The sequence below is a fragment of the Diplotaxodon limnothrissa genome, linkage group LG3 (assembly GCF_057381915.1).
Source record: "Diplotaxodon limnothrissa isolate DT_005_m linkage group LG3, D_limnothrissa_male_GT1.1, whole genome shotgun sequence".
Taxonomy (NCBI): Eukaryota; Metazoa; Chordata; class Actinopteri; order Cichliformes; family Cichlidae; genus Diplotaxodon; species Diplotaxodon limnothrissa.
The window spans coordinates 2,344,323-2,362,828 of record NC_140598.1 but is presented as its reverse complement, the minus strand read 5'-3'; the positions used below and the strand labels follow the sequence as shown (position 1 = coordinate 2,362,828).

The 18,506-nt window shown below is 45.6% G+C and overlaps 1 protein-coding gene across 2 annotated transcripts; it reads left to right on the top strand.

The window, feature by feature from the left end:
- Nucleotides 1-2,418: 2,418 nt before the first annotated feature.
- Nucleotides 2,419-16,290, top strand: LOC146634278 (H-2 class II histocompatibility antigen, E-S beta chain-like). Of its 2 annotated transcripts, none has more exons than XM_085376008.1 (6): nt 2,419-2,476; nt 4,321-4,590; nt 11,912-12,125; nt 15,422-15,489; nt 15,580-15,693; nt 15,938-16,290. In XM_085376008.1, the coding sequence occupies exons 1-6, from the start codon at nt 2,428-2,430 to the stop codon at nt 15,961-15,963; spliced, it is 741 nt and encodes a 246-aa protein (XP_085232134.1). In that variant the 5' UTR covers nt 2,419-2,427; the 3' UTR covers nt 15,964-16,290. The 2 variants fall into 2 exon arrangements, with proteins under 2 accessions (XP_085232134.1, XP_085232125.1); XM_085375999.1 differs by having other exon boundaries at nt 15,568-15,693.
- Nucleotides 16,291-18,506: the final 2,216 nt, after the last annotated feature.

Here is an 18,506-nt window from a genome sequence, read left to right as displayed (position 1 = left end):
GCTTCCTCCGAAGGGTGGCTGGCCTCTCCCTTAGAGATAGGGTGAGAAGTTCGGCCATCCGGGAGGGGCTCAGAGTAGAGCCGCTGCTGCTCCACATCGAAAGGAGTCAGCTGAGGTGGTTCGGGCATCTGACAAGGATGCCCCCTGGGCGCCTCCTGGGTGAGGTATTCCAGGCATGTCCCACCGGGAGGAGGCCCCGGGGCAGACCCAGGACACGCTGGAGAGATTATATCTCTCGGCTGGCCTGGGAACGCCTTGGTATTCCCCCGGATAAGCTGGAGGAGGTGGCTGGGGAGAGGGAGGTCTGGGCCTCTTTGCTTAGGCTGCTGCCCCCGCGACCCGGCCTCGGATAAAGCGGATGAAAATGGATGGATGGATGGATGGATGGAATTTAATTAATCCCTCGGGTGGTTTTCACACAGCTGAATAAACATCAAACAGAAAACTGATTAAACAGAAGTGTGAGACGGTCGAGAGTTTACGCCAGTGTCCTGTTATATTTTAGACAGCAAGGAGCAGACGGCCGAGTTTACTAAACTCCACCGAGACAGCGGTGACGCTAATCTGAAGGCGAGACCGTCCAATTTCACAGCCGTTTACTTCCGGCCTACCCGACCATCTGAGGACCCGGCCCACGTAGACCGCGAAGGCCGGGTCCTCAGGAGGATGCAGCCCATTGGACATGACCATTATCATGCTTCCCTTCATTGGCTTCCTGTTAAATCCAGAATTCAAAATCCTGCTCCTCACATACAAGGTCTTAAATAATCAGGCCCCATCTTATCTTAATGACCTTGTAGTACCATATCACCCTATTAGAGCGCTCCGCTCTTGCTCTGCAGGCCTACTTGTTGTTCCTAGAGTATTTAAAAGTAGAATGGGAGGCAGAGCCTTCAGTTTTCAGGCCCCTCTTCTGCCGAACCAGCTTCCAGTTTGGATTCGGGAGACAGACACTATCTCTACTTTCAAGATTAGGCTTCAAACTTTCCTTTTTGCTAAAGCATATAGTTAGGGCTGGACCAGGTGACCCTGAACCCTTAGTTATGCTGCAATAGACGTAGGCTGCCGGGGATTCCCATGATGCATTGAGTTTTTCCTTTCCAGTCACCTTTCTCACTCACTATGTATTAATAGACCTCTCTGCATTGAATCATATCTGTTATTAATCTCTGTCTCTCTTCCACAGCATGTCTTTATCCTGTCTTCCTTCTCTCACCCCAACCGGTCGCAGCAGATGGCCCCGCCCCTCCCTGAGCCTGGTTCTGCCGGAGGTTTCTTCCTGTTTAAAGGGAGTTTTTCCTTCCCACTGTCGCCAAAGTGCTGCTCATAGGGGGTCATATGATTGTTGGGTTTTTCTCTGCATCTATGAAGCGCCTTGAGGCGACTTTTGTTGTGATTTGGCGCTATATAAATAAAATTGAATTGAATTGAATTGAATTGAACTGACTTCATTGGTCACAGATGATGCTACTGTTAGACTCTGACTGAATGTCTCCATTGAATATGATTTAGTCTGCATGAAAAGCTAAATAGAAAATGTGAATTACAAACATTTAAAGTTAATTTGAAACTTTACTCTGAATGTAACACAGTGAAATGTGATTCAGCTGCTCTGGAGCCTGAAACTGAAAAATAAATCTCTGTGATGACTTCACATTAACTAAGAAACAGATTTCATGTTTGAGACGCATTTTCAGTCCAGTATCCATGAGATCTGTGCCGTCCACACAGAGGAACATCAGAGCTCCACAGAAATGTTTCACAATAAGAGTGCTTCTGTCCTTTTAAGTTGAAAGAGACAGGAAGTATAAACAGTGTGATGAAGTAAATTCACTTGATCAAAAGTACTGAGAAAGAGCGGATTACTTATTATTAATAAAGAAGAGGAGGACAGGTGTGTAAATATGACCCCTGTTAATATGAGAGATTATTCTAAGGAGCTTGGAAAGAAAAACGTCTGGACTTCTTTAAGTTGCTTGAAGATGTTTCACCTCTCATCTAAGAAACTTCTTCAGATCTAAGTTCAATTGGTGGAGAGTCCCAGATTTAAACCCAGTGGCAGTGTCCCCCCAAAGAGGGACAAAAGGACCCTCTGATGATCCTCTACCTAATCACATGAGCTAAGGTGTGAAAACGGGTGTGGGTCACAATCAGCCAGGGTTTCAGCTCACTGTGAAACCTGGCCCCACCCTATCATGTGATTTCCTGAGGTCAGATGACCCAGGGTGTGAGTGGGCGTTAAGGCTACATAGGGGATGACAATGTTGTTGCGTCTTTCTTTCTTATTTTGTGTTCCAGTGAGAGCTGTAAGCTGGTGTCACAGAGTTCTTCCTGGTAACAGATGACGCTGTGGTCATGTGACCTGTCCTCTATTTTTAGAGCAGCTCTCAGTCAGACTGAGTCAGTTTGTCAGGAGAACTCAGGAACATGGCTTCATCCTTCCTCTGCCTCCTCTTCATCAGCCTCAGCACTGCAGGTACTATCAATCAGAGATGGGCAGTAACGCGTTACTTGTAACGCGTTACTGTAATCCAATTACTTTTTCCAAGTAACGAGTAAAGTAAGGGATTACTATTGCAAAAACAGTAATTAGATTACCATTACTTTCCCGTAGGAACGCTGCGTTACTGCGTTACTAAAACCGTGATTTTTTGGCGACAATGTCTCACGACAGTGACGTAAGCGAGTGCGACGTTCGTGACAACAGCTGTGTGCAGATCAACAATGGATCACATATCGATTGTGGGAGAGAGTATGAGCGTGCAGCATTTAAAGCGTGGAAGTACTGACCTTACTTTGAGTTTGATTCCATAAAAAGTGACAAAAACATTAGTGTCCATCGTGCGTGGGAAAAAAAACTTCTTTTTACAGCGAAAAAAACCCCTAAACTTCCAAACAAGCACCGAGTAGCTACGACGTAATGGGAAACTCACAGAAAAACTCGCAGATTCTTTAACTGACCGCGGCACACCTGCACCAGGGTAAACCTCCGCCTACCCCACTCCTGCTTTACAGGTGAAAATAGAGCAACAGGACCGCTGAGTCTTTGACTTTATTTATTTTCTGCTGTGTTTTACTTGCATCTATTTGAAAGACTGAGTGTAAACACAAAAAAAATATTTTATTTTATGAGCTGGAATGTGCAGAAAATAGGTTTAAATGTTAAACTAATTTCTTCCAGTCAGAGAATGTTGCATATAATTACATTTTTGCTTGATGCATAAAGTTAAAAGATTAAAACTGATAAAACAAGTTTTAAAAAGAGACGTTTCCATTTGATTACATTTTGTATGATGGATTATGCAGAAAAAGTAGAATTGGCTGAAAGATCTATCGCTTTATCACCTATTCAGGTTGTAAATCGTGAAACTGAAGTAACTAAGTAATTAATTACTTTTGAAAATAAGTAATCAGTAAAGTAACCTGATTACTTTTTGGGGAAGTAATCAGTAATTAGTTACTGATTACTTTTTTCAAGTAACTTGACCAACACTGCTATCAATACACTGATTAATACACTGATCAATACACTGCAGAGATACACTGATCTGTAATCAGTGTAGTGATCAATAAATGCATCAATGATCAGAATCAGAAAGGGTTTTATTGCCAAATGTTGAGCAGGTTAACAACATTAGGAATTTGCTGTGGTACTTATTGCAAAACATTCTGTCAGACAATGCTTAAATATACATTGTACAAAATGCCCCGTAGTTATGGTTTTATTCTGTTCAGTTGTTAGTTCACCTGTAGTTTTTTAGAGTGGCCAGTAGAGGTCACCCCACCGCTTTGTATGAGAGACTATGGGCAGGGAGAAACGTGGGCAAGGCACCTGAGCTTTTCTGCTCCAGATTACCAGCAGAGAATTGGTCATTCCGTGAGAAGTGTGCGTTAATGAGCAACAGACCACACACACACACACACAAACACACACACACACAAACACACACACACACACACACACACATGCCCACGCACCTAAACCTGTATGCGATACCTGCTCCTCTGACAATCCCTGTTACCTTCAACTGTGTGAAGTCAATACAAGAGTCTGCACTATCCTCGGTGTCTTCATTGTCTCCCTTCTGAACATTCATCCGGGCCTTGAGCAGTGTTCTGGCCGACACTCCAGGGAGTGGTGGCTGCAAACCTGAACTAGCACCTTACAGTCCTCCCAGCTATCTACCCAACATACATAAAAATAAGAATTAAAAGTGCTAAGTAGACAGATGTATACATGATCAACATAAGTTATTTGTACATCTTCCCATACACAGCAGGTATGATCAGCTCACAGTCTGATGTTGTGTTTGTCCTCAGATGGATTCAAAATGTATGTAGTGTCTCGCTGTGACTTTAACTCCACTGAGCTGAAGGACATCAAGTACATCAGAGCTTACTATTACAACAAGATCGAGTATGCCAGGTTTGACAGCGATGTGGGGAAGTTTGTTGGATACACTGAGTTCGGAGAGGGGAACGCAGAGATCATGAACAGTGGTGCATACCTGACTCAAATGAAAGCTGAGAAGGAGATGTACTGCCATAACAACATTGGTGTCTGGTACAAGGGCATTCTGTCTAAATCAGGTGAGTGTGCTGGTCTGTGTGACATCATCAGGTGTTGACCTCACTCTGAATCATTCATGATGGACTCACAGGTGCAGGTCAGACTCTGGTGATCAATAACTGTAATAAATCACTGATCACAGCTCTGACTATAACGTCACAGAGCTAACCTCAGTCTGTGGCGCTCCCTGCTGGTGAGACAGGCAACTGCAGCTGTTCATTATAACACACTGATGATTCATTAAACCTCTTTAAGCTGAAATATTGCTCATATTTATTTATTTTTTTAAATATTTCCATATAAATATTTCTAACAGCATGAAGCAGCTCGACATGTTGATAAAACACTTTTCTTCTAATTCATTTATTTTAATTCAAACAAAAATGAGAAAGACTGATGGTGTTTGAAGGCCGTCTGCTGTTTATTTATTGATTCTGACTTTCAGAGCTTGTGTAGCAGCTTCACACCTGCACACACTTACAGCTCAGGTCTATGAGTCAGTGTAACAGTGGAGCTATTAAATATACTGAAACAATTATAATTATATATCAACACCCTTTCAAGATGGCGCCACGGATGGCAGCCTCAGCACTGCACTCTCTCGCACTTTTCTTGTTTCTGTTTATTTTCTGCGCTTTTGGTCACTCAGACCACATCACTTTCTCCAGAGATGAACTGCTAAACACCAGGCAGTTCAGGCAGTCGTCTCACTATAGTTCTTATCCATTTTTCACAAACCCGGAAAGTTTTTTGGAGATTTTAGTTGGAGGGGCAGCAGCTCTCTGTGGCTCCTGGAGTCGCGCTGGTGCGCTGGTGAAACTCCCCTCCATTCACCTCGCGAATCTCCGCTCTGTTCCAAACAAAGTGGACGAATTACTGCTCTTAAACCGGAATAACAAGGACTTTGCACGCTCTGCTGCCCTGTGCTTCACTGAAACCTGGCTCAGTGAGCGAGTCCCAGACGCTGTCTTAAATCTGCCGGGCTTCCAACTTCACCGGGCAGACCGCGAAACAGAGCTCTCAGGGAAAACAAAGGGTGGTGGAGTCTGCTTCTACATTAATGAAGGTTGGTGTACTGATGTCACAGTGTTACAGAAACACTGCAGCCCACACTTGGAAAGTTTTTTCATCAACTGTAAACCATTTTATTCACCGCGGGAGTTTTCTTCCTTCATGCTGGTCGGAGTTTACATCCCTCCTCAGGCCAACGCGAACAACGCACTGTGTGAGCTGGCTGACCAGATTACTACCCTGGAGAGGAAATTCCCGGATTCCTTTACAATTATTCTTGGGGATTTTAACAGAGCAAACCTAAACTACGAACTCCCTAAATACAGACAGCATATAGACTGCCCCACCAGGGACAACATCATACTGGATCACTGCTACACCACTCTAAAAGATGCCTATCGCTCTGTGCCCCGGGCAGCTTTGGGACATTCTGATCACTGCATGGTCCATCTTATTCCAGTTTATAGGCAAAAACTCAAACGTGCCAAGCCTGTAGTCAAAACTGTGAAGAAGTGGACTAACGCAGCAAAGCAGGAACTGCAGGACTGTTTTGACTCCACTGATTGGACTGTTTTTGAAGCTGCATCTGAGAACCTAGATGAGCTCACGGACACTGTGACATCATACATCAGTTTCTGTGAAGACGTGTGTGCCAACAAAGACCTTTTGCACATACAACAACAATAAACCATGGTTCACTCCTAAACTCCAACATCTTCGTAAGGCCAAGGAGGACGCCTACAGAAGTGGTGACAGGGTCCTGTACAAGCAAGCCAGGAACACACTGACCAAGGAGATCAAAGCAGCTAAAAGGATCTACTCCCAGAAGCTGGAAGAACGGCTCCCAGCCAACGACCCTGCGTCAGTGTGGAGGGGCCTGCAGGAAATCACCAGCTACAGACGCCGCCCACCCACTGTTGAAGCAAACAAAGACCTGGCCAACGAGTTAAACACTTTCTACTGCAGGTTTGAGACGGACAGACTCCCACGCCCCACCCTCCCCTCCCCAGAGCCATTGTTTCAGACATTGACCCCCAACACACCTTCCACCTCTCCCCCCTTCACCCTCCCCCTCCCCAATCCAGTCTCAACGACCACCCCCACCCTCCCCAATCCAGACCCAACGACCACCACCACCCTCCCCAATCCAGACTCAACGACCACCACCACCCTCTCCAATCTAGATTCAACGACCACCACCACCCTCCCCAATCCAGACTCAACGACCACCACCACCCTCTCCAATCCAGACTCAACGACCTCCACCACACCTCTCACCCCCCTTTCCTCCTCCCTGAAACTCAGAATACACACTCAGGATGTGAGCCGACTATTCCAGAAACAGAAGCCCAGGAAAGCCCCCGGACCAGACGGCGTCTCACCCTCCTGCCTCAAAACCTGTGCTGAACAGCTGGCTCCCATCTTTACTCGCATCTTCAACAGATCCCTGGAGCTGTGTGAAGTTCCCTCCTGCTTCAAACGCTCCACCATCATCCCTGTTCCCAAGAAACCCACCATCACAGGACTGAATGACTACAGACCTGTCGCCTTGACGTCTGTGGTCATGAAATCCTCCGAACGACTGGTGTTAGCCCATCTGAAAGACATTACAGGCCGCCAGCTGGACCCTCTGCAGTTTGCCTACCGGGCAAACAGGTCGGTGGATGATGCAGTGAACATGGGGCTGCATTACATCCTGCAACACCTTGACCGCCCGGGAACTTATGCCAGGGTCCTGTTTGTGGACTTTAGTTCGGCTTTTAACACCATTGTGCCTGAACTTCTTTCCTCCAAACTCTCCCAGCTCAGTGTGTCACCAGCTACCTGTCAGTGGATCACCAGCTTCCTGACAGACAGAAAGCAACAAGTGAGGCTGGGGGAGATCACCTCTGAAACTTGGTCCCTCAGTATTGGTGCCCCTCAAGGATGTGTCCTCTCACCACTACTGTTCTCCCTCTACACTAACGACTGCACCTCCAAGAACTCGGCTGTCAAACTCCTAAAGTCTGCAGATGACACCAACACAATAGTGCCCTGCAGACTGTTCACAAAGCTCAGGGATCTGGGACTTAACAGCCGTCTGTGTGCATGGGTGTTGGACTTCCTCACTGGCAGAACTCAGGTGGTGAGGGTGGGCAGGTGCTTCTCCAACAGCATCACCATCAACACAGGAGCACCTCAGGGATGTGTCCTCTCGCCACTGCTCTACTCCCTCTACACTTCAGACTGTGTGGCCACCCATGGCTCCAACACCATTGTGAAGTTTGCTGACGACACAGTGGTGTTGGGTGCCATCTCCAACAACGATGAGGCGGCCTACATGGATGAAGTGAAGAATCTGGCATCGTGGTGCCAGGACAACCACCTCCAGCTGAACGTCAGCAAGACCAAGGAGCTGGTGGTGGACTTCAGAAGGGGTCAGCACAGAGACTACAAGCCCATTATCATCAATGGAGCTCCAGTGGAGAGGGTGCAGTCCTTCAAGTATCTTGGTGTCCACATCTCCTCAGACCTGACATGGGCTGCCCACATTCAGGTCCAGACCAAAAAGGCTAGGCAGCGCCTGTATCACCTACGACAACTGAGGAAGTTCAGGGTCTCTCCAAAGATCCTCAGGATTTTCTATACAGGCGCTGTGGAGAGCATCCTCACACAGAACATGACATCGTGGTTTGGGAACAGCTGTGTGAAGGACCAAAAAGCTCTCCAGAGAGTGATCCGTACAGCAGAACGCTGCTGCAGGATTGCTCTCCCCCCGCTTCAGGACACCTACACCAGGAGATGCCGGACTAGAGCAGCGCAGATACTGAAGGACCCGTCCCATCCTGGCAACAAACTGTTCCAACTTCTGCAATCTGGTAGAAGGTTCCGCATCTTCCGGGCAAGGACAGAGAGACTCAAGAGGAGCTTCTATCCCCAAGCCATTCGTGCCCTAAACACACACACCCGCCCTCTCACATCATCTATAATTGACTGAGACAGGACTCTTCCAGACACTCTAAACCAAGGAACAATGTACATTTCAATTCCTTTAATTTTAAATATGTTTATATTGTCTATCCTGTAAAATAGTCAGATGTCTATTCATATTAATGTACAGAATTCACCTGCTTGCTGCTACTACTGCACATTCACCCAGTGTATATACTATATATATATATATATATATATAATGTTCTTCCTCTACACCCCCCCCCCCCCCCCCCCCAATTTTTGCACATGTCGAGGAGCGTGTCAGGCCACATTTCACTGTGTGTTATACTTGTATAACTATGCATGTGACAAATAAAGAACCTTGAACCTTGAACCTTGAACCGTCATTTGCCTGACAATGGACTTCAGGAGGCATCCCTCAACTCTGCTCCCCCTCACCATATCAGAGAGCCCTGTGTCGACTGTGAAGAACTTCAAGTTCCTGGGTACCACCATCTCCCAGGACCTGAAGTGGGAGACCAATATCAACTCAATATCAACGTCATATCAACCATTGCTGGTATGGATTCCAAAATAAAAAAAATAAATAAAGTGTGCGTATGTATGTACATATATGTACTTGTGTGTGTAGATATATATGTATGTATATGTATGTGTGTTTGTTACTTGTAGTTATTACTGCCTGTTACCTGTGGTAATGCAATTTATAATTTATATATTCTGTATTCAGTTATGAAGGCTCTAATTGTTGGTTGCGAGCTGCCGCTTAGATGCTTGTATGTGCCCGGGGCTGTTGATGGGTCTGTATGCAATGATGGGCGTAGCTGCGGGAAGTTTATTGTTTTTTTTGTTGATGAGTGAGTATAGGGGTGGGATTTAATAAGTTTTCTTCGTCCCACTCCTTTTTCAGGCAATTTTTGTTTTTTGTTTTGTGTATCTTATGTTCAATATAGGTATTTGTTGTGCCTGAAAATGAACAAATAAATGAAATGAAATGAAATGAACTCCATCCTCAAAAAGACCCAGCAGAGGATGTACTTCCTGAGACAACTGGGGAAGTACAGTCTTCCACAGGAGCTGCTGATCCAGTTCTACACTGCGGTCATTGAGTCTGTCCTGTGCTCCTCCATCACAGTCTGGTATGGAGCAGCCACTAAACAGGACAGGAGCAGACTGCAGCGGACTGTACGGGCAGCAGAAAGGATCATCGGCACCCCCCTGCCCTCCATCCAGCATCTGTACCTCTCAAGAACCAGGAAACGGGCAGGGAAAATCATCACAGACCCCTCACACCCTGCACACAGACTCTTTGATCTGCTGCCCTCTGGCAGACGGTACAGAAGCCTGCAGACCAGGACCACCCGACACAGGAACAGTTTCTTTCCCCTCGCCATCTCCCTTCTTAACAGTTGACCTGTCACACTGCTCCCACTGCCAGACTGCAACTGCACCTTATGTACATTTGTAGTATTCATTCCACCTCCACTATTTTATGTATATAAGTTTAGATTATATACTCCGGGTCGGGGATGAGTTCCTGCCCCAAGTGGAGGACTTCAAGTATCTCGGGGTCTTGTTCGCGAGTGATGGGAGAAGGGAGCCGAAGATCGAGAGATGGATTGGGGCTGCAGCTGCAGTAATGCGGACGCTGCACCGGTCCGTCGTGGTGAAGAGGGAGCTGAGTGTAAAAGCGAAGCTCTCAATTTACCGGTCGATCTACGTCCCTACCCTCACCTATGGCCACGAGCTGTGGGTAGTGACCGAAAGAACGAGATCGCGGATACAAGCGGCAGAAATGAGCTTCCTCCGAAGGGTGGCTGGCCTCTCCCTTAGAGATAGGGTGAGAAGTTCGGCCCTCCAGGAGGGGCTCAGAGTAGAGCAGCTGCTGCTCCACATCGAAAGGAGCCAGCTGAGGTGGTTCGGGCATCTGACAAGGATGCCCCCTGGGCGCCTCCTGGGTGAGGTGTTCCAGGCATGTCCCACCTGGAGGAGGCCCCGGGGCAGACCCAGGACACGCTGGAGAGATTATATCTCTCGGCTGGCCTGGGAACGCCTTGGTGTTCCCCCGGATAAGCTGGAGGAGGTGGCTGGGGAGAGGGAGGTCTGGGCCTCTTTGCTTAGGCTGCTGCCCCCGCGACCCGGCCTCGGATAAAGCGGATGAAGATGGATGGATGGATGGAAGTTGAGATTAGTTATTTATAGTTGGTTTACACAGCTTTGTGTTTGTATGTGTATGCATGTGTAATGTATATATAGACACGTGTGTGTGTGTGTGTGTGTGTGTGTGTGTGTGTGTGTGTGTGTGTGTGTGTGTGTGTGTGTGTGTGTGATTTACATTGCTGTGTTTGAGAGCCACCATCTACCGGAACCAAATGTGTCTACACATATAGTGGGGCAAAAAAGTATTTAGTCAGCCACCGATTGTGCAAGTTCCCCCACTTAAAATGATGACAGAGGTCAGTAATTTGCACCAGAGGTACACTTCAACTGTGAGAGACAGAATGTGAAAAAAAAATCCATGAATCCACATGGTAGGATTTGTAAAGAATTTATTCGTAAATCAGGGTGGAAAATAAGTATTTGGTCACCTCAAACATGGAAAATCTCTGGCTCTCACAGACCTGTAACGTCTTCTGTAAGAAGCTTTTCTGTCCCCCACTCGTTACCTGTATGAATGGCACCTGTTTGAACTCATCATCTGTATAAAAGACACCTGTCCACAGCCTCAAACAGTCAGACTCCAAACTCCGCCATGGCCAAGACCAAAGAGCTTTCGAAGGACACCAGGAAAAGTATTGTAGACCTGCACCAGACTGGGAAGAGTGAATCTACAATAGGCAAGCAGCTTGGTGTGAAAAAATCAACTGTGGGAGCAATTTTTACTTTATAATTTCTGTTCAGGAATCAAACAGCTGGATGAGCAGAAATTCAAACTGGGACCAGCTGTGGATTCAGTCCTTTAGTTTGATGTTGATATTAAACTGAGTGAAAACACTCAGGGTTCATTTATGTGTGGATGAGTTAAGGTGTTAGTTTCTCATCAGGTCTCCATGTGTCAGATTTTACTTTCAAACCACAGCAGCTGATCTGCAGGAGGATCAGTTCACTGATGGTTCAAACTGATGTCACTCTGAGTCAACACTTTGCTGGATATTAATAAAAACTGATCCAGGTTCAAGTCTGGTAGATTTCCAGCACATACAGCTCTGCATGTCTTACTTTATAATAATAATGTTTACAGCCTGATGATGTTTCTCCTCACAGCTGATTCATCATCTGATGTCAGACTGGTTATATGTGACTCTGCTGTTGACAGTATCTTTATTAATGCACATGTATACAATCATCCCTGATGATATGATAATAACAATAACAGAAACTCATAATATCCTCTAGTTAAGCCGTACGTCAAACTTCACTCCACAACACCTGCTTACAGTCAGCATCCCGCCATGTTGGTCTGCAGCGTCTATGACTTCTTCCCCAGTAAGATCAAAGTGAGCTGGCTGAGAGATGGACAGGAAGTCACCTCTGATGTCACTTCCACTGAGGAGATGGCAGATGGTGATTGGTACTACCAGACCCACTCACACCTGGAGTACACACCCAGGTGAGCACTCCAGTATACTCCGGATTACCACACAAAGATCACTACTCTCCTCAGTGACAACAATACCTATGAAGCCTTAAAGCGAGACCACACAAGCAGCTACAAAAGAAAGTTATAGCTTGCCTTCAAGACTTTGAAAAGGACAAAATCATTGACCGCCTCACATATCACCGCCTTTACCCAGGGCATGCCATACCCTGCATTTACAGACTTCCTAAGATCCACAAGGAAGGGGTCACACTCAGACCCATAGTCAGTAGCATAAACTCAACCATTTATAACATTGCAAAACACCTTGCTACCATCCTGGCACCTCTTGTGGGGAACACCCCACATCACATCAAGAACCGACTTCACCGACAAGGTCCAGAAACTTACCCTGGACCCAGATGAAACCATGGTGTCCTTTGATGTAGTCTCTCTCTTCACTTGCATACCCACCACGGAGGCCGTGGAGACTGTCAGAAAACGACTAGAAGAAGACAGCTCCTTGGAAGACAAGGATAAAGTCATCCTTGCTGACTTTATAATCGCCCAATTAGGATAACCGCATGTTTTGAGTGCTTCCTTTACATGTGTGTGTTCCTTCTTTTTCCCTTCATGCTTAGAGGGAACATGTTCTGCCCGGTGGTGTAGGGTCCTAATTACTCCAAGTTTGTGTTCCAGAGGGTGATGGGAGTCAAAGAGGAGGTACTGGTCCGTGTGTGTGGGCTTCCGGTAAACTTCGATGTTGAGGTTGCCGTTCTCTTCAATGTGCACAGCGCAGTCCAGGAAAGGCAAACAGTCGTCCTTTGTGTCTTCCCTGGTGAACTTGATGTTTTTATCCACAGCGTTAATGTGCGCAGTGAAGGATTCCACTTCTTGTGTCTTGATTTTGACCCAGGTGTCGTCCACATATCTGTACCAGTGGCTGGGTACTCTTCCTTTGAAAGAGCCAAGAGCCTTCCTTTCCACTTCCTCCATGCAAAGGTTGGCTACAATAGGTGACACGGGGGAGCCCATGGCACAGCCATGTTTTTGTCTGTAAAAGCCTTCGTTGTATTTGAAATATGTAGTGGTGAGGCAGAGGTCTAACAGTGTGCAGATCTGATCGGGTGTGAAGTTGGTCCTTGTCTTCCAAGGAGCTGTCTTCTTGTAGTCGTTTTCTGACAGTCTCCACTGCCTCCGTGGTGGGTATGCAAGTAAAGAGGGAGACTACATCAAAGGACACCATGGTTTCATCTGGATCCAGGGGAAGTTTCTGGACCTTGTCGGTGAAGTCGGTGGAGTTCTTGATATGGTGTGGGGTGTTCCCCACGAGAGGAGCAAGGACGGTAGCAAGGTGTTTCGAGATGTTGTAAGTGGCTGAGTTTATGCTACTGACTATGGGTCTGAGTGGGACAGCTTCCTTGTGGATCTTAGGAAGTCCGTAAATGCAGGGTATGGCATGCCCTGGGTAAAGGCGGTGATATGTGAGGCGGTCAATAATTTTGTCCTTTTCAAAGTCTTGAAGGCAAGCTATAACTTTCTTTTTGTAGCTGCTTGTGTGGTCTCGCTTTAAGGCTTCATAGGTATTGTTGTCACTGAGGAGAGTAGTGATCTTTGTGTGGTAATCTGTAGTGTTTAGGACCACGGTGCATCTTCCCTTATCAGCTGGTGAAACAGTGATGTTGTGGTCTCTTCTCAGGGAAGCGACGGCCTTCTTTTCCTGTATTGTGAGGTTGGACGGAGGGACTTTGGCACTGGAGAGGGTGGCTTAGACTTTCATCCTGATTTGCTCTGCTTCTGTCTGTGATCATTTGTTAATCCGTATGGCAGTTTCTGGGGCTGTGATGAGGTCCACTATGGGCAACTGTTGTGGAGAGATGGCAAAATTGAGTCCTTTGGCTAATACTTTCTTTTCAGGTTCAGTGAGATTCCGGTCTGATAAGTTCTTCCCCCATTTTTCCTGACTGTCCTCAGGTGTGTGTTCTTCACTGAGTTGTGTAGGTTCAGACTGAGGAGTGTGTGTTTTTGAAAGCAAGGTGTGGAATTTCCTGCGTTGTCTTTCTTTTCCTTTAGAGTGTTGGGCCCACTGAGCCTTGTCCACAAACTTGTAAACCTCTTCTAAGATTGGAGAGGGTAGAAGGGTTTCCTGTTCCTGCAGGGTCTGGCTAATCTTGCTTTGGAGGGCATATATAGTGAAATGGACCTGTCTTATCCTTTCACTTAGAAGCTGATTTTGTGCTTTCCGTAGAATCAAGTCTGCACTGTATCTCCTGACAGGCGCCAGCTCTTAGGAGCAACTCTGCTTTGTCTGCATCTCAGGTTGAAATGGAGATCATTCCTATAATCCGCTAGTTTTCTTGATTCCCTTTCATCCTCCCGCACCAGTTGAAGGGTGTTCCTCCCAAAATGTACGGCAATATGTCTGTGAAGGTTCTCAGTCATCCAGGTCATCGTAGTCAAAGGAGCTTGGAAAGAAAAGCGTCTGGACTTCTTTGAGTTCCTTGAAGACGTTTCACCTCTCATCCAAGAAGCTTCTTCAGTTCTAAGGTCAAATGGTGGAGAGTCCCAGATTTAAACCCAGTGGAAGTTTCCCCCCTAAAAGGGACAAAGGACAGAAAAACAGGGAGCCAAGGCCGTAACTCAGGCTCACTGAGAGTTAGAAAGTATGTGAATGTTTAAGTGTTTATGACTGGGTGGGGGCACTAGAGGCTATAAGAGTTTCACTAACCCTCCACCATTTTGAGATTTTGCTGTGACCCTCTTCATGCATGTCTCCCCAACCGGATGGTGTTTGCTCATAAAGTGTTGAATTGTATGGAATAAAATGATTGTTGATTGAGCATTTATACACAGAGTTTTGTCCTTCCTTCAGCTCAAAGATTTAAAGAATTGGGAGAATTTAACAAGGGCCACTCACATCCTGGGCCATCTAACCTCAGGAAATCACATGATAGGGTGAGGCCAGGTTTCACAGTGAGCTGAAACCCTGGCTGATTGTGACCCACACCCGTTTTCACACCTTGGCTCATGTGATTAGGTAGAGGATCATCAGGGGGTCCTTTGACCTTCTGTGGGGGGAAACTCCCACTAGGTTTAAATCTAGGACTCTCCACCATTTGACCTTAGAACTGAAGAAGCTTCTCGGATGAGAGGTGAAACGTCTTCAAGCAACTTAAACAAGTCCAGACGCTTTTCTTGCCAAGCTACGTAGAATGAAGTCCAGGAGCGCCATTTCTGATGATGGAAACCTGAACAATTTTTAATATGAGGTCTGCAAGTTTAAATGTTAAAAGTTTAAGATCTGAGAGTCACTGATGTTTGTGTTGAAGGTCTGGGGAGAAGATCTCCTGTAAGGTGGAGCACGCCAGCCTGGAGAAACCTCTGATCACTGACTGGGGTAAATACCTGTCTGTATCTACACACCTGTACACACCTGTACATACCTACCTGTCTGACTCTCACCTTTGTGACTCAGATCCCTCCTCAGACTCGTCCATGCCTGAGTCAGAGAGGAACAAGCTCGCCATCGGAGCCTCAGGACTGATCCTGGGTCTGATCTTATCTCTGGCTGGATTCATCTACTACAAGAGGAAGGCCCGAGGTCAGAGCAGGACTCTCACTCACAGACCAGTTCATACCTGAAAACAGTTTAGAACCAGACAACTGTTAGTTACATTAATGTTTCAAACACAGGTTTTTACTGTTGTTTTTGAGGACTCTCAGACCTGGTTCAGGCCCTGAAACATGAAACTTTACTGAATCATTGCCATGACTGTTAAAACCAGTGTCCATGGTTTGTTTTCAGAGTGTGTTGGTGACTGTGTCCTCATCTCTTCTTCTTTCAGGTCTTGTTCTGGTTCCCAGTAACTGAGTCTGGGTCCTGGTTCTGTCTGATGTTATAAAATCTGCTGTTTCCTGTGTTCAGCAGACTGATGATGATGATGATCTCTGTTTGGACTCTAAACCGATCCAGGACCATCTCAGTGTTGTTAGTGGTTGTTGTGGTTTTACTGGGAAGCTTTTGGACCATGTTTAACATGGACTCTTGTGTTTGATGCTTTATGTGCACGTCTGCTGTTTAATCCATGTGATGTAATCCCTTTAATCCATGTGTCTGAATGATTTGGGTGTTTCTGCTATTCTGATTACCATAGATGACAGATTTTTACTGGAGGTCATTGTTGCAAAATAAATGACTCAAACTTTGAGCTGTGTGTTTGTTTACCTGTATCTAATAAGTAAATTTGTGACTCACCACACAATTAGATTTATACTGAATATAAAAAATAACTCATAATCAGTTGATAACAAATTGGTCAAAGTTAAACACGTAAACATATATTTAAAATTTATATTCTGTACCTTTAAAGAAGCCAACAAAGTCCTTTCATTATTCATTTTAACATTGCTGCAGTTTTAATGTTCAGATAATGATGTCAGGGCAAAATTCAATTCAATTCAATTTTATTTATATAGCGCCAAATCACAACAAAAGTCGCCTCAAGGCGCTTCATAGATACAGAGAAAAACCCAACAATCATATGACCCCCTATGAGCAGCACTTTGGCAACAGTGGGAAGGAAAAACTCCCTTTTAACAGGAAGAAACCTCCGGCAGAACCAGGCTCAGGGAGGGGCGGGGCCATCTGCTGTGATTGGTTGGGGTGAGAGAAGGAAGACAGGATAAAGACATGCTGTGGAAGAGAGACAGAGGTTAATAACAGATATGATTCAGTGCAGAGAGGTCTGTTAACACATAGTGAGTGAGAAAGGTGACTGGAAAGGAAAAACTCAATGCATCATGGGAATCCCCCGGCAGCCTACGTCTATTGCAGCATAAGTAAGGGAGGATTCAGGGTCACCTGGTCCAGCCCTAACTATATGCTTTAGCAAAAAGGAAAGTTTTAAGCCTAATCTTGAAAGTAGAGATAGTGTCTGTCTCCTGAATCCAAACTGGAAGCTGGTTCCACAGAAGAGGGGCCTGAAAACTGAAGGCTCTGCCTCCCATTCTACTTTTAAATACTCTAAGAACAACAAGTAGGCCTGCAGAGCAAGAGCGGAGCGCTCTAATAGGGTGATATGGTACTACAAGGTCATTAAGATAAGATGGGGCCTGATTATTTAAGACCTTGTATGTGAGGAGCAGGATTTTAATTCTGGATTTAACAGGAAGCCAATGAAGGGAAGCTACCAAAATGATGAAGTCCAGATTTCTGGGTGGATATGATACCAATGAAACCAGGCGTGAACATTTGATTAAGAGGCCGGGGTTTATCCAACAACACTGACTGTATCACAGGATTAAAGCATAAATCACAGGATATCAGTTTGTATACAACAATGAATGTCAGCTGACATATTCACACAGTGACTTTGTTCAAACAACTGAAACAAAACGATTAACACTGAAGTGTTTAAAACTGTTAGGATGCCTGAGTCGTTGACCCGGAGTTTTGAGTTTATTATATTATTTATCGTTTCTAGTCTTTGGTGTCTTTGTTAGAGTTCTGTCTTAGGGTTTACGTCTCTGTTCCCTCTGTTGCAGTGTCTGCCTGTGAGTCTGTGTCTGTAAGTCCAGTCTGTGTTTCCTGTTTTACTTTGAAAGTCCGTGTCTCATGTTAATGTGTCTGGTTGTGCTTCCTTTGTCTCGTTAGGCCTGATTTGCCCCCAGGGTTTCATAGATCAGTATTATGGGTATGTGCAGATATATATAGCTAGTCAAGTGGGGGGTGGCAATAGTAATTCTGGACTTTATGGTAAAGATTGGGAAGAGAATTATTAATGGATTGTCTGTGTTTACAGGAGAAATGTTAGCAATTCTATTAGCAGTACAGTGGGTGGAAGATTTGAGGCCGCTGAAAACAATTATTTGTTCAGATTCAAGTGCAGCCTTGGTTTTGTCTACATGTAGCCGAGTAGTAAATTAATAATAATAATTTCCATTTTAGTTAACCAGGCAACATACAGACTGGTCACTCGAAAGGTAGGTCAGATATTTTATTAGAGGTTCAGCAAACTCTTTTCAGGATACATATGATGGGTCTGTCAGTGTTTGTATGGGTCCTGGCTCACTGGGGTAAGGGGGAATGAAGCAGCGGACAGGTTAGCAAAGGCAGCCACTAATCATGAGATAGTTAGTCTGGCGGTGAATTTTGGTCAGGAGGAAGTAAAGAGTATTATTAAGCTAGAAATGAGGGGTAGATGGCAGAAACCGTGGGAAGAAGACAGGAGGGGAAGGTGGTTATATAAAATCCAAAGGGGGGTGGGAGTGAGGAGAGCCACAAGAAGGAGTAGGCGAGAGGAGGTGGTGGTGTCAAGACTGAGATTTGGACATATGGTTTGAATTCCACACTGTTCTTGATAGGGAAGCATGCCTCGGGGAAATGTGATTATTGTGGAGAGGATGAAACTTTGG